Source organism: Giraffa tippelskirchi, chromosome 11 (genome assembly GCF_054371585.1).
Source record: "Giraffa tippelskirchi isolate mGirTip1 chromosome 11, T2T-mGirTip1v1.2.pri, whole genome shotgun sequence".
Classification (NCBI taxonomy): Eukaryota; Metazoa; Chordata; class Mammalia; order Artiodactyla; family Giraffidae; genus Giraffa; species Giraffa tippelskirchi.
This window is the reverse complement of record NC_137285.1, coordinates 3,203,343-3,222,538: the sequence shown is the minus strand read 5'-3', so window position 1 is coordinate 3,222,538 and position 19,196 is coordinate 3,203,343. Positions and strand designations below refer to the sequence as shown.

The window sequence follows — 19,196 nt, the reverse complement described above, 5'->3', positions numbered from 1 at the left end:
AACAAAATTTAGGCATCCATCATTACCTCCCTACGCCTCACGCCCTGCTAAAGAGATACACCCATCTTTTTTTTTTTCAGCAGTGGTCCTTTCTCAGCTCTCCCCATGCATTTTACAAAGCCATGTGAGTCCACAGGCACCCACGCAGACATACTTGCGTGTATATATGTGAGGTCATATCACGCATATTGACAAGCAGCTTGCTTTTTCCCTTACCAATATGTTTTGGAGATCTCTACATGTCAATACAAGTAGGCATATCTCACTTTTTTTAAAGATTTTTTGTGTGTGGGTGGACCATTTTTGAAGTCTTTATTGAATTTGTTTCAATACTGTTTCTGTTTTTATGCTTTGGTTTTTTGGCTGTGAGGCATGTGAGATCTTAGCTCCCCAGCCAGGAATCAAACCCGCACCCCTCACGTTGGAAGGCGAAGTCTTAACCATCGAACCACCAGGGAAATACCAGGGGTATCTCATTTTTAAAATAATAGCATGGGAGGAGAAAATGGCAACCCACTCCAGTATTCTTGCCTGAGAAATCCCATGGACAGCGGAGCCTGGCGGGCTACAGTCCACGGGGTCGCAAAGAGTCAGACACGACTGAGCGACTAAACAGCATCATCATCCTTGGTTTCAAACATCTTACTAAGCTTTTTCTTCATGAAATTTCATAATACACATATGAATATATATATACATATACTTTTTATGTCACATGTCACAATTATTGATATATACGGTTGTTTTTTGTTTTATTTTTGCTTTTATTATCTTTAAAAATAAAAAAATAAATCTATAATTTCTAGCTAAAAAATAAAACAGTAACAGCATGGGATTTTGTTGTTGTTGTTTTTCAGTCACTAAGTCACGTCCAACCCTTTGCGACCCCACGAGCTGCAGCATGCCAGGCTTCCCTGTCCTTCAGTATCTCTCGGAGTTTGCTCAAATTCATGTCCGTTGAGTCAGTGATGCTATCCAACCATCTTATCCTCTGTCATGTGTCATAATTTGTTCAGTCTTTTTCCTCCTCTCAGACAGTTGTGTTCTTTTTTAAGTACTATTTCAGGGAGTCCACTAGTGAACCTTCTGCTTGTCCATACATCTTTGTGCACACATGCCAATTTTTCAAAGCATAGATTCCTAGGAGTGGAATCGCTAGGTTGCAAGGGCATCGCCATGATAAATATCAACAGATACTATTAAATAGTCAGCCTCCCCAAAATGCATAGATTTATATCTCCCAACAGTGTGAGTTGTCAACAAAATCTACCCCATCCTTCTTTTTACTCTTTGTTACTCTAATGGGCGAATGAAAAGGCATTTCCTTGCTGTTTTGCATTTCTATTATTACCAGCGAGACTGAATTCACTTTTTTTTTCTGTTTATTGACCAGTCATATGCATTTTGTGACTTGTATATTCATATTCATGGCCATTTTACTGTTTCGATGTGTGTATTTTTTTTTTTTTTTTTTTGATGCTGATATGTAGGAGCTTGTTTTAAGTCATGGTTATTTCTCCTTTGCTGGTTATATATTTTGCAAGTATTTTCTCTTCTTTGCTTATCTGTTTATGGTGGCTGTGGTGCTATGGAATTTCTAACCGTTTATGTTGTATGATCTATCAGTCAGAGGCTTGTTTCTAGTATGGGGAGCAGGGGGAAGGAACTTGGAGGTTTAAAATGTCACATTCTCAACCCTTCTGTGGTCTGTGCTTGCTCTTCGACTTTGAACAAAACCCCCAACATCACTAAACTTCCATTTTGCCGGCCGTGTCACAGCGCTGTCTATCCTTCCCAGCCTCCCCGGCCCTGCCCCCTGCCATGAGGACCACGAGATCAGCTGTCTCCGGGCTTCACGGCCATTCTGAACTTCAGTTAAACCGGTGTGTTGATGGACGTTGACAGCCAGTCTTCTGATACAGGCCTCATCTGCGTCAGTGGTCTTCAGGGTGCCAGGACCCTGCCTCTGACTTTTCCCAGGTGTTGTTGTTGTTGTTCAACACTTATTATTTGTTTATTTAGATGTGCCAGGTCTTAGTTGTGGCATGCAGGATCTTTTAGCTGCAGCGTGTAGAATCTTAGCTGGGGCACGTGGCATTTAGTTCCCTGAGCAGGGCTGGAACCCGAGCCCCCTGCACTGGGGACACAGAGTCTTAGCCACTGGACGAGCAGGGGAGTCCCTTCCCAGGTGTCTCTTGAGTGCCTGCCCGATGCTGGTGATGTCACCTCATGACTCTGCAAAGGACCTGTGTTCGTTTGCTCAGGCTGCCATAGCCAGATACCGCAGACCGGGGGCCTTAAACCGCAGAAATGAATTTCCTCACCATTCTGGAAGCCAGAGTCCAAGGTCAAGGTGTCGGCAGGGCTGGCTTCATCCTGAGGCCTCTCTCCTTGGCTTGTTGGTGGCCGCCTTCTCCTCGTCTCCTCACATGGTCATCCCTTGGTCTGTGTCCCAATCTCTTCGTTTTATAAGGACACCGGTCATGTTGGATCAGGGCCCAGGATATGACCTTGTTGTACCTTAATCACCTCTTTAAAGGCCGCATCTCCAAACAGACTCACATTCTGAGGTCTGGCAGATTTGAATTTCAACAAGTGAACTTGGGAGCACAATTCAGCACAAAACAGGAAGACAGCCTCGGGTCTGGATGAGCATCAGGGAGCTGGGGCTCCCACACTTGTTTCCAGTCACCCAGGGAGCGGGCTGCAGATCCCAGCTCAGACCCGTGCATCTGACCCCCCAAGCCCGTGCCTCCCCGGGGGAGCCTGACTGCTGTGAAGACTGTCTTGGCTCCTCTGCCCTGGCGTCCTGCCCACTGGTCACCGGCCTCTGTCCCCGCCATCCTGCGGCCTCATAACTCACACTCCCTGAGCAGGGTAGCTGCTCCCAGCCGACTCTGCATCACCTTTGTCCCCTCAAGAAAGGATTTCATATAAGAATTCACTTTTTTGACTGTAGCTTGTTCAACTTTTGTTCTTGTGGGGAAAGATCGCACAGTAAGATAAAGAGCATCTGGAATACAGGAAACTCCCTGGTAACCTCACACCCTCACAAAACTGTTCTTGATTTTTGCACATCCCCTTCCCTTCGCCCCTCAGCACATACAGTCATGTTTCACAGCTTCGGTATCACCTTAAACAGGGCCCTTCATGCTCTGCCCTCCTCATGCCACATGATCACTAACAGTTTCCCCGTCTTTATAACAATGGCTTTAATGGCTGTGTAATATTCCACTGAGTGGGAGTACTCTAATGGTTTGAATCTTCCTCCAGTTGTTGAGCATTTGAGTTTCCCATTTGCACTGTTATAGACAATGTAATGGATGTCTTTGTACTTTTTGCTTCTCTTGGATTGTTTCCTGAGGGAAAATTCCCAGGAGTCAGATTACTGAATTAAGGGCAGCGACATCATCATAGGCCTTGATGAGCTAGGATGTCTCTTTATGGAAGGAGCCTGCAATGCTCTGTGCCGCCAACGATGAGTGAGCATACCAGCTTCACTGTATTCCCACTGGCATTAGGTGTTAATTAAATACGTTTCTGACCATTTTAATATACTTAAAAGGGGACCTGCCTCAAGGTGGCTTTAATTTGTATTCCCTTAATAGGCAACAAAGAAGGAGGAACATTCTGCAATAGATTTGTATTTTCAACTCTATTTGTTGTCACTTTCTTTTTAAAAATATTTATTTTTATTTATTTATTTGGCTGTGCCAGGTCTTGATTGTGGCTTGCAGCATCTTTATTTGAGGCATGCAGACTCTTAGCTGCAGCACGTGGGATCTAGTTCCCTGACCAGAGATCGAACCTAGTCTCCCTGCATTGGGAGCGTGGAGTCTTAGCCACTGGACCACCAGGGAAGTTCCTGTCGTCACTATCTTTAAAAAAAAAAAAAAAGAAGAAGAATTGGAGACTAGACAGATGGATATGAATCCCTTGGGAATCCCAGCTCTTCTTTGGTTGTCTAGAGGAATTTGTTGCCAAAAGTAGTACTTTGAGTTTGGGAGGAAGGGCCTCTTGGTCAATAACGAACAGAAGCAGTGGAGTGGGGCCAGTGGGCCGGTCATCCCCGGGAGCAGAAGGGGCTGAGAAGAGGCCACGTCTCAGAGTGACCTGGTGGGACCTGATCCTGATTCTCCAGCTGGCCCTCAAGCCAGCCACCCCTTCCCGTAGCCTCTGCTCACCCCAGGGCAAAGCCTGGCGGACTCAGCTCCCTGCCTCTGGCCCCCTCTCTGGCCGCCTCTCCAAGCGGAGGGCATGTGTGAGCAGAGTCAGGCCCAGGCGCTGTCCCTGGTGGAGTCTGTCTCATGTCTACCTTCTTTCAAACTGACTTAAATGGTGCGCTCTTCTCCTATTCCATTTTTCTGATCTAAAATAATCAACGATAAATTGAGAAAAATTTTCCCCCTCGGAAGTTTATTTTAATTGCCTAGCAACACATTGTCATAAAGTGCTCTCAAGTTAATTCTCTGGCTTCAGTGTGGAATCCTTTATTAATGATGGTGGCAGTCAGCATCTATGCATGGCTATTGTTAGAACACTGCTATTTTAAAGGGCTTCATTCTTAAGACATCCCCACAAGGAGTGTGTGTGCTAGACAGACTCTCAGAGAACTTGGTCCTCCGGACAACACAGAGAAGATCAGTACTTCTCTTCTGCAGGCCGAGCCCCTCAGCAGTAGTGAGGCCGGGGCCCGAGGGGATCCAGTGGTCCCCGAGCCCCACAGTGGTTGAAAGTTGTGGCCCACTTGAGTCAGAGCTTGCCCCTGTGGGACTCCCAAGCCTGCACTCCCCTTTTCGAGGTCCAGTCAAGGTCCAGACAAGGGCAGAGGGGCAGGGCCTGCATGATGATGTGCGTTAGAAATGCCCTGTGCCGGGTCAGGGAGCGGAGTCAGCTATGGGGTCAGTGGCGGAAGACTTGGTGAGGCCAAAAGGCAGTGTGGGTGTGGAGACTGAGCCAAATAGGGCTCCTGTGAGTGATAAAGTTGCTTTCATCCATTGATTCATTAATCAGCTGATTGATGTGTTTATTCCTGGGCTCACTCATTCAGTGCACACCTACCATGTGCTGAGCCCCGCTGGAGGCTGAGAGCAATAAGAAAAGACCAGAGTCTCTGCCCTCCTTAGTTCACAGTCTGGTGTGGGAGACAGACAAGGAAGCAGGAACCCACAGCAGGGCATGCCAGGTCCCAGGAAGGAAAGAAGCCCCCGGGCGTTCTGGGAGCCCAGACTTGAGAAAATTCCCTGTGATCATATTATTTTTAACATTTCCATGCATACATGGCTTTCACACAATCATAGCTATATTGCATGATTTGCCTTTTTCCTCTCAGCAATTTGTGTTTCAGTGCAGTTTCTTATTTCTACAGAGTCATCACATACACACTTCTAAATGGTTCCATGATATTCCATGAAGTTGATGAAATAAGCATTCACCTGCTGTTAGGCTCCTTGGCTGCTTCTAGGGCTTTGCAACACCTGGCATTGGCTGCAGAGCCTTGCCCTCCTTTCCCCTTGTTCACACTGGGTGGGAGGGTGTGGACGTGGTTATGGTTTTTGTACAGCAGGACCACATGCCCGCCCCCGCGACGCCTCACACCAGTTTCCGGGCACCTGTTTCTCTGTTGCCTCCAGTACTGGGATGAGCAACAGATTCACCCACCCACCGACACACACGGATACGTGTGTACAGATTTTAGTTGTGTGGGTGTGCGTATCATATTGTTGAGCAAATTCAGGGAACATGTCAGAACCAGAATCTGATGAGCAGTGTTCCGGTAGCAAGTGGAAGCTGGGAGGCCTGCCTCTAGGGAGACTTGAAGCCACTGCCACCCAAGTGGGACGCGACAAGGTGATCGATCGGTCACCGTCAAGGTGAGAGCAAGCCAAAGACGCTGAGATGAGCAGATCAACCCGTCTTGATGGGAGGTCGGAGACAGCTTAGAGGGGAGGTTACAGCTGCCTCCAGGGTTGCCAGCACGGGATGTTTGGGGGTGAGTGGCCCTCAGGAAGGGCACAGAGTTAATGCCTTGGTCTTAGAAAGTCACATTTAGAGTGTTGGGGGCCATTCCATGGAGCTGTTCAGGAGATGCCCTCGATGTGGGAATGCAGACGGGGGCGGGAGCAGGGCTGGGGTTCAGCCTCACCCACGCGAGGTTAGGAGGCAAACTTGGATGGGTGGCCGGCAGAATGGATGGCATTAGCCACCCGTCATCATTTGCTTGGTCTCTTGGCCTTCTCACTGTTGGGCCAACTAAGACTTTTCAGCTAATGTATTTCCTTCTTTCTTTAAAGAAGAAATTTATTTATTTGGTTGTGCTGGGTCTTGGTCAAGACCTGTGGGATCTAGTTCCCTGACCAGGGATGGAACTTGGGGCCCCCTGCACTGTTAAGCCACTGGACAACCAGGGAAATCCCTGTATTTCCTTCTTTGAGGACAAATTGGCACTCTTCTGAGTACTTGAGAAGCTAGGTCGTAGATTTTTAAGTATTTGACATGAACAGAATCTGATCATTGTTGATATGATTTATAATGTAAAAGAACTGTGTGTGTGCGTGCTCAGTCGTGCTCGACTCTTTGCAACCCCATAGACTGCAGCCCACCAGCCTCCTCTGTCCATGGAATTTCTCAGACAAGAATACTGGAGTGGGTTGCCACTTCCTCCTCCAGGGGGATCTTCGCCACTCAGGGATCGAACCCACGTCTCCTGCCTTGGCAGGCAGGTTCTTTACCGCTGTGCCACCAGGGAATCCCAAAAGAGCTATGTATTAATAGAAGAAATAGCGACTGTGTTTGCTTCAGTAGGACCACATGATTTCCTTCTGAATTCACCTTCACTCTTTTAGTTTCCTCCCTGGATGTGCTCTGTCCACTGCCTTCTGTTGGCCAGGTGTGGCTTTGGGTGGGGACGGATGGTCAGCGAGCCCAGGGCTCACTGGCTGTGACAACAGCGCCAGGCCCTCAGCCCCTCTGTCTCCCCTTTCTCAGCGCTGAGCCGGGGGGCACGGCTCTGCATTCAGAAGATTCTTCCCGCTTCAAGTCCATGACCCTCGGAGTGTCTGGTTCAATATCCTGGGTCCACTGCGCACACACATCCTGTGAAAGTCTCCTGTGTGTTCATGAACGTGTCCCAGAGCATCCAGGACCCTGCTCCCGTCTCACCTCATCTTTCCTCGTGAGGCGCCTGGGGGCCCAGGGAGCAGCCGTCTGCTTCAACCCCACAGAGCACGGTGCAGGGTGTGGCCTCCGAGGTCAGCCAGAGCATGCCGGCTCCAAGCACGTTGATCCTGTACGTCAGAGCCTTAGTTTCCCCATCTGTAAAAAAGGTGTTGAGGAATCCACCCTTGGGGATTAAATGCGGAAACTCAGGGAATGCAGGCAAAGCTCACAGCCCAGCACTCAGCACTGGGTCAGCGCTCCATCACTGGTGGTCATTTGCATCACAGTTATGTAACCCCAACACCAAGGCCCACAGTGGCTGAATGCCTTAACCCTCCGGACCAGTGAACCTGACACGATCACTAAAGATTCATTCTTTAGGTAGGAGAAGTAGCAGTTGCTTCAAAGGCCCAGAAGGGAAGTGTTGACCCAGCACCACCTTCCCTGAGTCTATTACATGTTACAACAGGAACTATCTGAAAACCTTTAAATTGGTGAAAATTGATTCAGCTTCAATAAATTGCATGGACGGAGCTCCCACGAGGTGGTGGTGTTGAGGAGGTCTTGTTTGGGGAGGGCGCAGAGGCCAGAAGGCATTCCCAGGGCTGGATCGTGGGAACGACAAGACGTGGGGCGGGGTGAGGTGGGGGCTGAGGCCAGCGAGTGGGGCTGGCCCGGCTCGGACTGCTTTGTGATGACTGCGTTCACGCTGAGATGGCAGTATGGCCGGAGCTGGGGGGTGGGGACAGGAGGGGCCTGCTCAGAGACTTGGAGACCTCTGAGCGGGGAAAGTGATAGAATCTGGAATATGTTGGAACAGGTGCTTTCGGGATGTTGTGAAGCCAGAGACATGCTGGGTGGCTCTGGAAGAGTCCAAAGGCAAGACGAGGGGGAGTTCAGCCCAGGTGGCAGCAGCGGTGGTGGTGACAAGGGACCGGATCCTAGCTGCCATCCAAGGGCACAGCTGTGGGGATGTGCTGACCACGTGGAGGTGGGTCTAAGGGACAGAAGAGTCAAGGACGACTCCACGGTGTCTGTCTACGCATGAGCAGCTAGGAGGAGGATGGTGCTGCCACTAGCTGAGGTGGGGAAGGGTGGGGGCACGGGTCTAGGGGTGCCATGGGGAGCTCAGATGTGGGCAGTTGGGTTTATGATGCCCGGTCAGACATCCCACGGAGAGGTCCTGCAGGCAGCTGGCCAGGAGCGTTGTGTTCAGAGAGGTCTGGGTGCCCACAGCGCTGATGCCCAGATGCCCACGGCCCTTTGGTGGCAGCGCCAAGGGAGGCGGGCTCCCTGGGCTCCCGCATGGTGCCTTCCTCCCAGACAGTAGACAGGTGGCTGCAGGTGGCGGGACACAGGTACACCAGCCTCCCCAGCAAGTCTCAGAGAGTTAGTTGCTCAGTCGTGTCTGACTCTTTGCAGACCCCACGGACTGTAGCCCACCAGGCTCCTCTGTCCATGGGATTCTCCAGGCAAGAGTACTGGAGTGGGTTGCCATTTCCTCCTCCAGGGGATCTTCCCGACCCAGGGATCGAACCCAGGTCTCCTGCATTGCAAGTAGATTCTTTACTGTCTGAGCCACCAGCAAGTCTCAGAAGTGACCCCGATTTCCTGGAATCACCATCAGGCTCCCCGCACCCTCCACCCTCGGTGGGGGTGGGTGGGACGGGCAATCCCCATTTCCCACATGCCCCTTGTCTTTCAAGGGCATCTTTACTTTTGAAATAAAGCAGCGCTTAGCGGCTGCTGCAGGGAGCGGCACTTTCGCTCGGGTTTTCATATTAGAATATGACGTTTAAATGGGGGGGCCTGCCAGGCGCCTAGGTCTCAGCTGCCCTGGGACGGCCACGCGGGCGAGCAGGCGGCGCGCCGGCCGACACCGCACACGCTCCGGGGGCGGGGGGGGGGGTGCAGTGCTCGCGCTGCGCCCGGCCCCCGCGGCGCCGACGGGGTTAACGGGCTCAGCGGGCTCGTGCACCGGGCGGCGGGCGGCCGGCGGGCGGCAGTGGTGCATTGTGGTCACGCGGCGCCGGGACCCGCGAGTGCCCGCCGCCTCCGCCGGGCGGCCCGCCGAGCTGCGCGCGCGTCCCTGCGAGCCCCCCAGGGCGCGGCGCCATGTAGCGCCCGGCCGCTCGGAGGCCGCCCCGCCGCGGGGATGAAGGGACGCGGCTGCTGGGAGGCGGCCTCTGTGCGCTCCTTCTGCAGCTCCGGCTGCCTGAATAAATTTAAGAAGGGTTAGTGCTGCCCGGCTTCCACCCGGAGGCCCGGCCCCCCGCGCACGCCCGCCGGGGCGCCCGGCTTGCTGCATGATCAGTCCCCGGCGAGCCTCTGATGTCTCTCCCTCGCGGCGCGGGGAGCGCGGGGAGACTCGGGGAACCCCTGTCCCGGTTCCCTGCCGGCGTGAGCTCCGAACTCGCTTTCCGCACTGGGTATTTTGGAGAGGGGGCTTAGGCTAGAGATGTGTCCGTTATTAACCTCTGCAAAAGGGAACTGAAATACAGTCCAGAGCTTTCTGGAAAGAAGAGGGGAAGTGGCGGCCTTGTTCAATCCACCCACTTAGCTCTCCTGCTCCAGAGTCTGCTTGGGGGCCTCCGCGTGCTGTGGCACAATTCCTACTCTGCCCGGAAGGGCTTCTTGGCTCCCGAGGGCCACCTTGCGTGTTGGCTGTGCTCAGCGCATGACCCTCTCCCTCCACGTTTGCCCTCTGAGCGAGCTGCTACAGACCAGGAGAGTCACTGTAAGTGGCCGCCTGGGTTTGAGTGAGCCCTGAGGGTGCTGTCCCCCAGGCACGGTGGTCCTGAATGACAGTGCAGGCATAGTGTCCTGAGAGCCCTCTGTCAGCAGTGGGGGTAAAAATTTCTAATTGTCTTAAGGTTAAAGCCTTGCAAACTTCTTAAGTTCCTTATTGCCATTTCTGACGCTCAAAGCCTTCATTATTGGAGATTTTGCATGAGTGAAACTTGCAGTGTCTTCCTTAATGAATGTTTCCTTAATGTTTATGTTATCATTTGAAACTGGGGGAAAATTGGGATTTTTTTGACCATGTAGACCTGAAAGACACAGGGAGTTAATTTCACTTAACACAAATTTATTAGAAACTGGCTCCTTTTAGGAATTAACACCCTCTGATCTGTAATAAACCTTGTAATTAACTTCGCCTACTTGACTGACCACACTCACGGTTTCCGAAGGCCCAGGCCTAGCACAGACCTCATTCCCGGAGCCAGTTCCCAAGCCTCATTCCCAGAGCCATGTTTAATCTTGCAAACTCACCTGAAAACACCATCTGAAGTCTTAGGATGTTTGTAATTGTACACATTTTAAATTTATTTCATAGGGAACTAATAACCACAACTCTGTCTTGCGAATCCTTTAAAGAAATTTGCAAGTGAATTTTGTCCAAAATATTGCCTTCTCTGGTTTTAGAAGATTGGTCTTAATTTCTAGTTTTTATTCTGGATGTAGTGTCATTTCTAATGCAGCTTTGTTCTTTATGTGAAGTTTAAATGATGTTCCTGTTATCAATTTGGGTGGATTTATTCTGAGGATGAATTTTAGAGCCTGGGGAAAAAAAAAGGTAAAGTTCATATCAGTTAAGCGTTAAAATTGTTTTTCATCTACGGCCTAGCTGACGATTTTCTCGGTTGCCATTCGCCAGAAGATTCGCTGCTAACGTGTGCGCTGGGCCTGGTATGCACTTGCTTTTTGCTTGGTTGTGGGAGGGACACCCAGCTTTGTCCAGAAGCTCAGGTGGCCAGGGCAGCTGTACTTGGAGAGTGGAGAGATGATAGCCTCTTTGGTTGGCAGAGCCCAGCAGGCCAGGCCTGCCTTCCTTCCCCTCTCGGATCCACTCTGCACCGTGGGTCTGGGAACGAGGAACTCAGGACGTGGTGTGTCTGTCCAGAGGAGGCCCCGGAGCCCACACGGCGCCAGGACAGCCTGTGTCAAGTGGGCTGAGGAAGGCCAGAACGGAGGAGTTTTCAGGAGAAACTGGAGATCTCTCAGTTTTTAAAGGTTGGCCAAAAAAACATTTTGAAAACACTCTTCAAGGTCAAACAGTATGTCTACGGGCAAGATAATGCCTGATGAACCTTGCTGGCCAAAGGGAGAGGCGCATGAGGCAGAGCTGGGGGCTGTGGGAGGCCTGGATAGCTGTCAGCTCCATGGGGCAGGAGGTGCAAGCTTCCTGGCCCCTCACCCCCTGGACGTGCCAGACACAGGCAGGGGCCTGTGGGACGAGTCCCCAGCTTGCAGTCCCGGTAAGACTGGCCTCACGTCTCCTTTCAGACTCGAGAGGTCGCCCCAGACAAATTTCCCCTTAGAACAGGGTCCCAGTGAAATTGCCCAGCTTTGTGCAGGCTGGAGGGGACCTGGGCTTGCCTCCTGCCCCGGGGGACTAGGCCTTGAGTTCAGGCAGTGACTGATTCAGTGGCAGGACAGCGTCTGGGCTCGTGGAGGCTTTTCACAGGGGCTGGGGCTCTAGGGTCCGTGCAATGTAGGCGGGGGGCCAGGGGTCCTAAGTTATCGTCCTGACTCTGCTGCTGGGCCGTGTGGCCACGGGCAAGTGTCTGCTCCTCGGTGGGCCATAGTTGCCCCCAACCCTGTCAGCGAGGGCAGGAGTGGGTTGACAAGGACCCAGGCACAGGAGGCAGCTCATCAGTGGGCAGTGGCGTGTTCAAATCCCACCACTTGCCTGACCTTCAACTAGCTTCTGAGCCTTTTTTTTTTTAAGATTATTATTAATTTTTAAAATTTTCACTGAGCTGGGTCTTCGCTGTGGCACACAGACTTTCTCTGGTTGTGGCGTGCGCGCTCAGCGGTGTGGCGTGCGCGCTCAGCGGTGTGGCGTGCGCGCTCAGCGGTGTGGCGTGCGCGCTCAGCGGTGTGGCCTGTGCGCTCAGCGGTGCGGCGTGCGCGCTCAGCGGTGTGGCCTGCGCGCTCAGCAGTGTGGCGTGCGCGCTCAGCAGTGTGGCGTGCGCGCGCACGCTGGCCTGCGCGCTCAGCAGTGCGGCGTGCGCGCTCAGCAGCGTGGCCTGCGCGCTCAGCAGCGTGGCGTGCGCGCTCAGCAGCGTGGCCTGTGCGCTCAGCAGTGTGGCCTGCTGGCTTAGTTCCTCTGAGGCACATGGGATCCTAGTTCCCTTCAGTCTCAGTTCAGTCGCTCAGCCGTGTCCGACTCTTTGCAAGTCCCTAACCAGGGACCCAACCTGTGTCCCCTGCATTGGAGGGCAAATTCTTAACCCCTGGACCACCAGGGAAGTCCCCTGAGCCGTCTTGATTTTTAATTTCCTTGTTTAAAGGGCGGCATTAAGTCGGATGGCACCGACTTACCTGACAAGGTGGCCAGGAGGTTGAAATGAGATAATCCATGTCTGTACCTACTAATCTGGAGAAGGTAATGGCAACCCACTCCAGTATTCTTGCCAGGAGAATCCCAGGGATGGAAAAGCCAGATGGGCTGCCGTCTGTGGGGTTACACAGAGTCAGACACGACTTAGCAGCAGCAGTAGCATACCTACTAATCAATCTGTCTGTTTATCTGCGTCTTTCTCTGTGCTTCAGACAGAGCCAGGTGCCTCAAATGCGGAAGTGCCCTTTCAGGGTCACTGGTAACCTCTGAATCCATCCCTAGGCAGCTCCCTCCTTTCTTCTGTGTGTGCGCACAGGCGTGTGGAGGATTTCTGCATCTTTTCTGGCCAGAACACAAAGCCATGACAGTGCAGAATATAGAGAGTCCTCACCCTGACGAGGTAGACTTACCAGGGGTCAGGGCCAGGGGGCCTTGGGCGGCCCTGTGCGTGGCACTGCTGAGGGGGCCACTTTCTCATCTGGGTGCCCACCAGCCAGCCTTCACCTTCTGATTGGCCACACTTTTTGCAGAGAGTTGAACTGAGCTTGGCAAAGACTGGGTGATGTGTCAGGGAAGCAAGAGGGGACGGGGCTAAGTGCCAGGTACTACAGACCGAGAATCCGCTGGATTCCCGGGGAGCCTGGCCTGAGCAGAGCCTCAGTGAGAGGGGCCAGGGGTCCAATATCTGGGGCAGAACCTGCCGATTGTAGAACATGGTGACTTGGGGGAATTCCTTCTTGGAAGAGGCTGAATACCAGGAGAAGCCTCAAAGTATGTGGATGTTTTTGAGTCAGAGCGAAGAGCAGTGAATGGTATCTTTTCCGTTTAGCAGAAAATCTGGCCAGTCTTGCACGCTGTGTGAGAACGTGGCCCAGCAGCTGTGTGGGACCCACGGTGTCCACAGCCGGGGGTGGCGGAGCTGAGCCCCGAGGGGCCGGGCGTGCTGGGCCAGCCAGCGTCCTTCTCCCCCTCCACACCCGTGTCCCCACTGGGAAGAGACAGGTGATGGGGAACAGCTCTGGCTGGCCAAGCTCGGGGCACGGGAGGTGCCCGGATGCCGCGTCTGAGTGTGTTCATGCAGCCTGAGGGCACAGGGGTCCTTGGTCTCCGAGGGGCAGAGAGGTGGGCAGGGCACCAGCACGGAGGGCCCTCTGTGGGCAGGAAGCTGAGGGGTGGGCTGCGTGCAGGCTTGTCCTGGGTGGGGGAACAGCCTGCGGGTGGCACTGTATTGGGGGGCAGGCTGACAGGGAGCTAAGGGCAGGAGGAGGGGAGGAGAGGGAGGGTGGGGAAGGGTGTGCCGGGTCGTGAGGGCTCTGGAGGGAAGAGGGTCATGATCTCTGCCTCAGGGGCAGCAGAGAACAGGGCCCGGTCATGCACTCGGGCCGTCCCCTCGGGTAGCAGGCTGACAGCAGAGGAGGGGACTGGCAGTGTGAGGTGACAAGACCGTGACAGGTCCCGGGCTGCCGCGGCTGGGGTTCTGTCATCATCGGTGACCTCACGGAAACGGGGATGATGCGCTCTTTCCGGGGAGCTGGTTCATTTCTCATTCACGGGTGGACGTGCAGGGCTGAGATGGCCCACTTGGTGCCCATCTCTAGGAAAACACACCCCTTCCTCAAGATTCCTTGCTTCCTCGTGTCCTGAGACTGTTGTCATATTCTGATTTGTTGTCATATTCTGGTTTGTCAGAGCAATACTCTTTTTTAAATTTGCTGGATGTGTGTTATAATAGAAACAAGTTCCCAGTGTCTGTGGTGAATGGTGCCTCCTGGAGTTGTGCAATGCACAACCTGCTCAACCATACACAACAGCTCTTTTTATATAAACGTGGATTAGGAGCAACGTTTGGCTGGTCCTGAGGATAACACAGTACCCTCTATCACCTCCAGGCAAAGAGAGAGTGAATGGATTCCCCAAGTGCCAGGCCAAGCCAGGTGACCCTGCATGGGGTCTGGAGGAGGTCAAAGTGGGAGCCAGGGTTGGGGTGGTCCCGGGAAGCTGGGTGGGGAGGGGCCTTCAAGTCACTGTGGAGCGAGGGGCAGCCTGATACTGGCTGCGTGCGGTCAGGCTTGAGCCCGGAGGCCCCTTCTACCCGGGACTGAGAGGTCAGCTCTGGGTTCATCATCCCCTGACCTCATCCAGGGCATTCTACAGCTCCCAGCACTCACCGCTGCAGACACGAGTCAGTAACCCCCACCCCGACACCCGGTCTTCCTGTAAAACACCACTCGGCTCAGACCGGCCGGCAGCAGCATCTGATCAAATAGATGAGCAATGTGAATAAAGATGACGTTATGGCCCTCGGGCTGCCAAGATAAATTTCCTTTTATGTCCCGTTTCCCTCTGACGTGTGTGTTGTCAGGCCTGACGCACATCTTCAGGAATAGTAGCTGCTCAGCCTGGGCGGTGTGGCGAGGCTGAAGGACGGACCCACCCCACCCCCGGCAGCTCTCCGCGTGCTGGCCTGGCCTGCTCTGCGTCCTTGTGGTCCTTGTGGGAGCTGGTCAGAGGACACGTGTTTTTCCGGAGAGGCTAGAAATGACAGCCGGCCAAGCCCCCGGGTACATCCCTCAGCCTGGGATGTTTTTACATTAGAAGCAGTGCAGTTGCAGTTTGTACAGGATGGGCCCCCGGAGCTTGGCTCTTATCAGCACGTTAACCATCTGGCAACTGCTCTACCTGCCTGATGAAATCCCCGCCCCAACCCTGTACACACACACACACACGCACACACGCACACACACACACACAGTTTGTTCATGGTCCGACTCTGAGTTTCATCTGAGCCAGTCCCCACCCTGTACATTCAGTATTTTTAAGGGTTATTTGGGCTTCCCTGGGCTCAGCTGGTGAAGAATCCACCTACTATGCAGGAGACCTGGGTTCCATCCCTGGGTTGGGAAGATCTCCTGAAGAAGGGAAAGGCTACCTACTCCAGTATTCTGGCCTGGAGAATTCCATGGACTGTATAGTCCATGGGGTCACAAAGAGTCGGACACGACTGAGCGACGTTCACTCACTCACTAAGGGTAATTTGCCATGAAGGCAGCAGTATCAGATGTTCAAGGTCATGGTATTTCCGTATCTTCATTACCCCTCATGCCACTGTTTTTAGGTCTTTGTATTAACGTTTTTCTTTTCTGTGAACATCCTGTTCACATCACTGAGATACAAGAACGTCACCATTGTCACACAGCTGTACATCATAAGCACTTTCTTATGTTATCACAGCCCTAATGTGCGTCCACTGAATGGCTGCGGAATGCCTTTTCCTTCTGTTAGACATTTCCCTTCCTCCCTGATCGTCTCCAGAGCCAAACTGCCACCTGAGTGTCTTTGCGGCATGTGAAATTTTTCTCTGCTGTCTCGTCCTGGGACACACTCCCAAGAGTGCAGACTCTGAGTCAAGGGGAGTGACTGCTTCCGCCTGGCACCCCATCGCCCTCGGCCAAAGGGTTCTGATCCACGATGCTCTAGGGGCTGTGTGTGAAGGTCTGCTTCTCCTTCTCCTGCATTGGTAGTTTTCTGAGAGTGTGTTTTGACTAGGCATAAAATTGTGCTGTTAGGCTTTTAACTTGCAACTGACTAAACAAAGAAAGATGAATTCCCACCCCTCTAAGTGTGGTTATTTTTTGTGTTTACCCCGTGTGGCTCCTCAGCTGAAACTTCTCCTGCCCTTGTGTAGAAACCCAAAGGGAGGTGTCGAATATCTTGCTGGTTTATGTCGGACAAGCCAGACAGGACTTCTGGAGACGCTGGCACTGCTCGACTGTTCAGCGGGTGGGATTCAGAGCAGGGGCCCCTGGACCTAGTCTTCCTCTAGCGGGCTCTGCTGTGTAACCTATGGAGCCCCTTGTTCAAAAAGCATTAGGTTTCAAGACAGAGGCCGCTAAGCATTAAACAAAGGGAGGGAGCCTTCTGATTGGGGGGGGGCCTTAGTGAGACTGCACACAGGTCACACGCCTGTGGCCGCCGCCCCGCCCCATGCCGTGCACTCACGCAGCTGGGAGTGGACTGAGTTTGGAAGTGGCTTGCTTGTTCGGGGCCGAATCCACCTGATTTCCCAAGGGTCTCTTCAGACACAGATCCAGGCGTGGGTGGGCTTGTGACGTGGGGCCGCCTGTGGCCGCCCGCAGCCCCTGCTCCTGAGTGACACTAGCCGCGCACCCCCCACCCTCCCACCCCCGTCCCCATCTCCTCAGCCCTGGAGGTAGTTGTCCTTTTCTCTGTGGCCATTTCTGTGCCCACTGTCACCTCACCCTGACCCCCGGCGGCTCTTTCTGGTGGAGAGCTGGCCCTTGGCTCATCTTTGCCTGCTTTGGCCAGCTCTCCAGCCAGGATATTTTAGCATGTTGTGCTGTTTCTCCAGCTGGAGCTTTCACTTTTGCCTCACCCACTTATCCCTTCCCTCCCCTCCAGAGCCTTCTCCTTGCCGGCCTGGGGCTAGGAGGAACTGCTACTCACATAGCCAGAAGTTGGTAATCCCAGTGGCTGCAGATAACTGCAGATCATCAGGGAGGCTGGTCGCACTTGCTGTTAATCAGAGATGCCAGACTCGCCCCCAGATCTCAGTCCCCAGGCTCTCTCCTAAACAGCAGCGGTTCCTCGGCAGGTGTTAACTCTGCAGGGGACTCTGGGCCTCCAAAGAAGGGGGACGATGACCCTGTGTGTCATCTGGGAAGTGGCATTCCTCGAGGGACGGGACCTAGGCTGACTGCAGCAGCTGGAGCATCACTCCGGGAGTTTCTCCCCATGAACTGCATAGAGTTTGGAGCTTTCTTAAATGGCCTCTGGCTTGGTTTAGCTCTTACTCTCATGGGAAATGCAGCCTCATACTTGTGGGGGTTTTTCCACATTTTTCAAAGATTGAATCAGGAAGGTGTCAATGTGAGAGTTCTCACACTGGGCTGAGAAGTGTTCAGTTATCCACACAAAGGAAAACCAGTAGCCACAGAATCCTTGACTGTCAGAGTGGAGTGGGATGATTGCCATTTGGTGGTTAAAATAATTTTTGACGTTTTTTTCCAGATTGCAAAGATAATTCAGTTTCATTGTAGAAAATTTAGTAAAGCATTTAGAAGAAAATTAAAAGTGCCTATAATTCCATTGCACAGAAATAACCCCCAATAACAGCATTACTTCCTGATATGGGCTTCCCTGATAGCTCAGTTGGTAAAGAATCTGCCTGCAATGCAGGAGACCCCAGTTCGATTCCTGGGTCGGGAAAATCCCCTGGAGAAGGGATAGGCTACCCACTCCAGTATTCTTGGGCTTGCCTTGTGGCTCAGCTGGTAAAGAATCTGCCTGTAATGCAGGAGACCTGGGTTCCATCTCTGGGTTGAGAAGATCCCCTGGAGAAGGGAAAGGCTACTCACTCCGGTATTCTGGCCTGGAGAATTCCATGAACTGTGTAGTCCATGGGATCGTAAAGAGTCGGACACAACTGAGCAACTTTCACTTTCAAACAGCATTACTATGAACAAAGCTAGTGGAGGTGATGGAATTCCAGCTGAGCTATTCCAAATCCTTAAAGATGTTGCTGTTAAAGTGCTGCACTCAATATGTCAGCAAATTTGGAAAACTCAGCAGTGGCCACAGGACTGGAAAAGGTCATTCTAGTCTCAAAGAATTGGCAATGCCAAGGAATGTTCAAACTACTGTACAGTTGTGCTCAATTCACATGCTAGCAAGGTAATGCTCCAAATTCTTCAAGCTAGGCTTCAACAGTACGTGAACCGAGAACTTCCAGATGTTCAAGCTGGATTTAGAAAAGGCAGAGGAACCAGAGATCAAATTGTCAACACTCACTGGATCATAGAGAAAGCAAGAGAATTCCAGAAAAACATCTGCTTCATTGACTACACAGAAGCCTTTGTGTGGATCACAGAAAACTATGGAAAATTCTTAGAGCTGGGAATACCAGACTACCTTACCTGTCTCCTGAGAGTATGCAGGTCAAGAAGCAGCAATTAGAACCAGACACGGAGTCTGGAACAACAGACTGGTTTGAAATTGGGAAAGGAATATGTCAAGACTGTATATTTTCACCCTGCTTATTTAACTTCTATATGAAGTACACCATGTGAAACGCTGGCCGGGATGAATCACAAGGTATAATCAAGATTGAAGGGAGAAATATCAATAACCTCAGATATGCAGGTGATACCACTCTAATGACAGAAGGTGAAGAGGAGCTAAAGAGCCTCTTGATGAGGGTGAAAGAGGAGAGTGAAAAAGCTGGCTTAAACACCCAAAAAACTAAGTTCAACATTCAAAAAACTAAGATCATGGCATCTGGTCCATCACTTCATGGCAAACAGAAGGGGAGAAAGTGGAAACAGTCACAGATTTTATTTTCTTGGGTTCCAAAATCACTGCGGATGGTGACTGCAGCCATGAAATTAAAAGACGCCTGCTCCTTGGAAGGAAAGCTATGACAAACCTAGACAGTGTACTAAAAAGCAGAGACATCACTTTGCCGACATAGGTCCACATAGTCAAAGCTATGGTTTTCCCAGAAGTCATGTATGGATGTGAGAGTTGGACCATAAAGAAGGCTGAGCACCAAAGAATTGATGCTTTTGAACTGTGGTGCTGGCAAAGATGCTTGAGAGTCTCTTGGAGAGCAAGGAGGTCAAGTCAGTCCATCCTAAAGGAAATCTACCCTGAATATTCATTGGAAGGACTGATG

General features: G+C 52.1%; 1 protein-coding gene across 8 annotated transcripts in view; it reads left to right on the top strand.

Moving 5' to 3' along the window:
• Positions 1-19,196, top strand: part of OSBP2 (oxysterol binding protein 2) — a 119,161-nt gene that overhangs the window by 56,476 nt on the left and 43,489 nt on the right. Inside the window, exon 1 of one of the 8 annotated variants that reach the window (XM_081542522.1) lies at positions 9,314-9,392. The exons of the other annotated variants lie outside the window; for them this stretch is intronic. Coding sequence (XP_081398648.1) covers positions 9,314-9,392 — 79 coding nt within the window. Of the gene's footprint in view, positions 1-9,313; positions 9,393-19,196 lie in introns of those variants that run through there. 8 annotated transcript variants of the gene reach the window in all.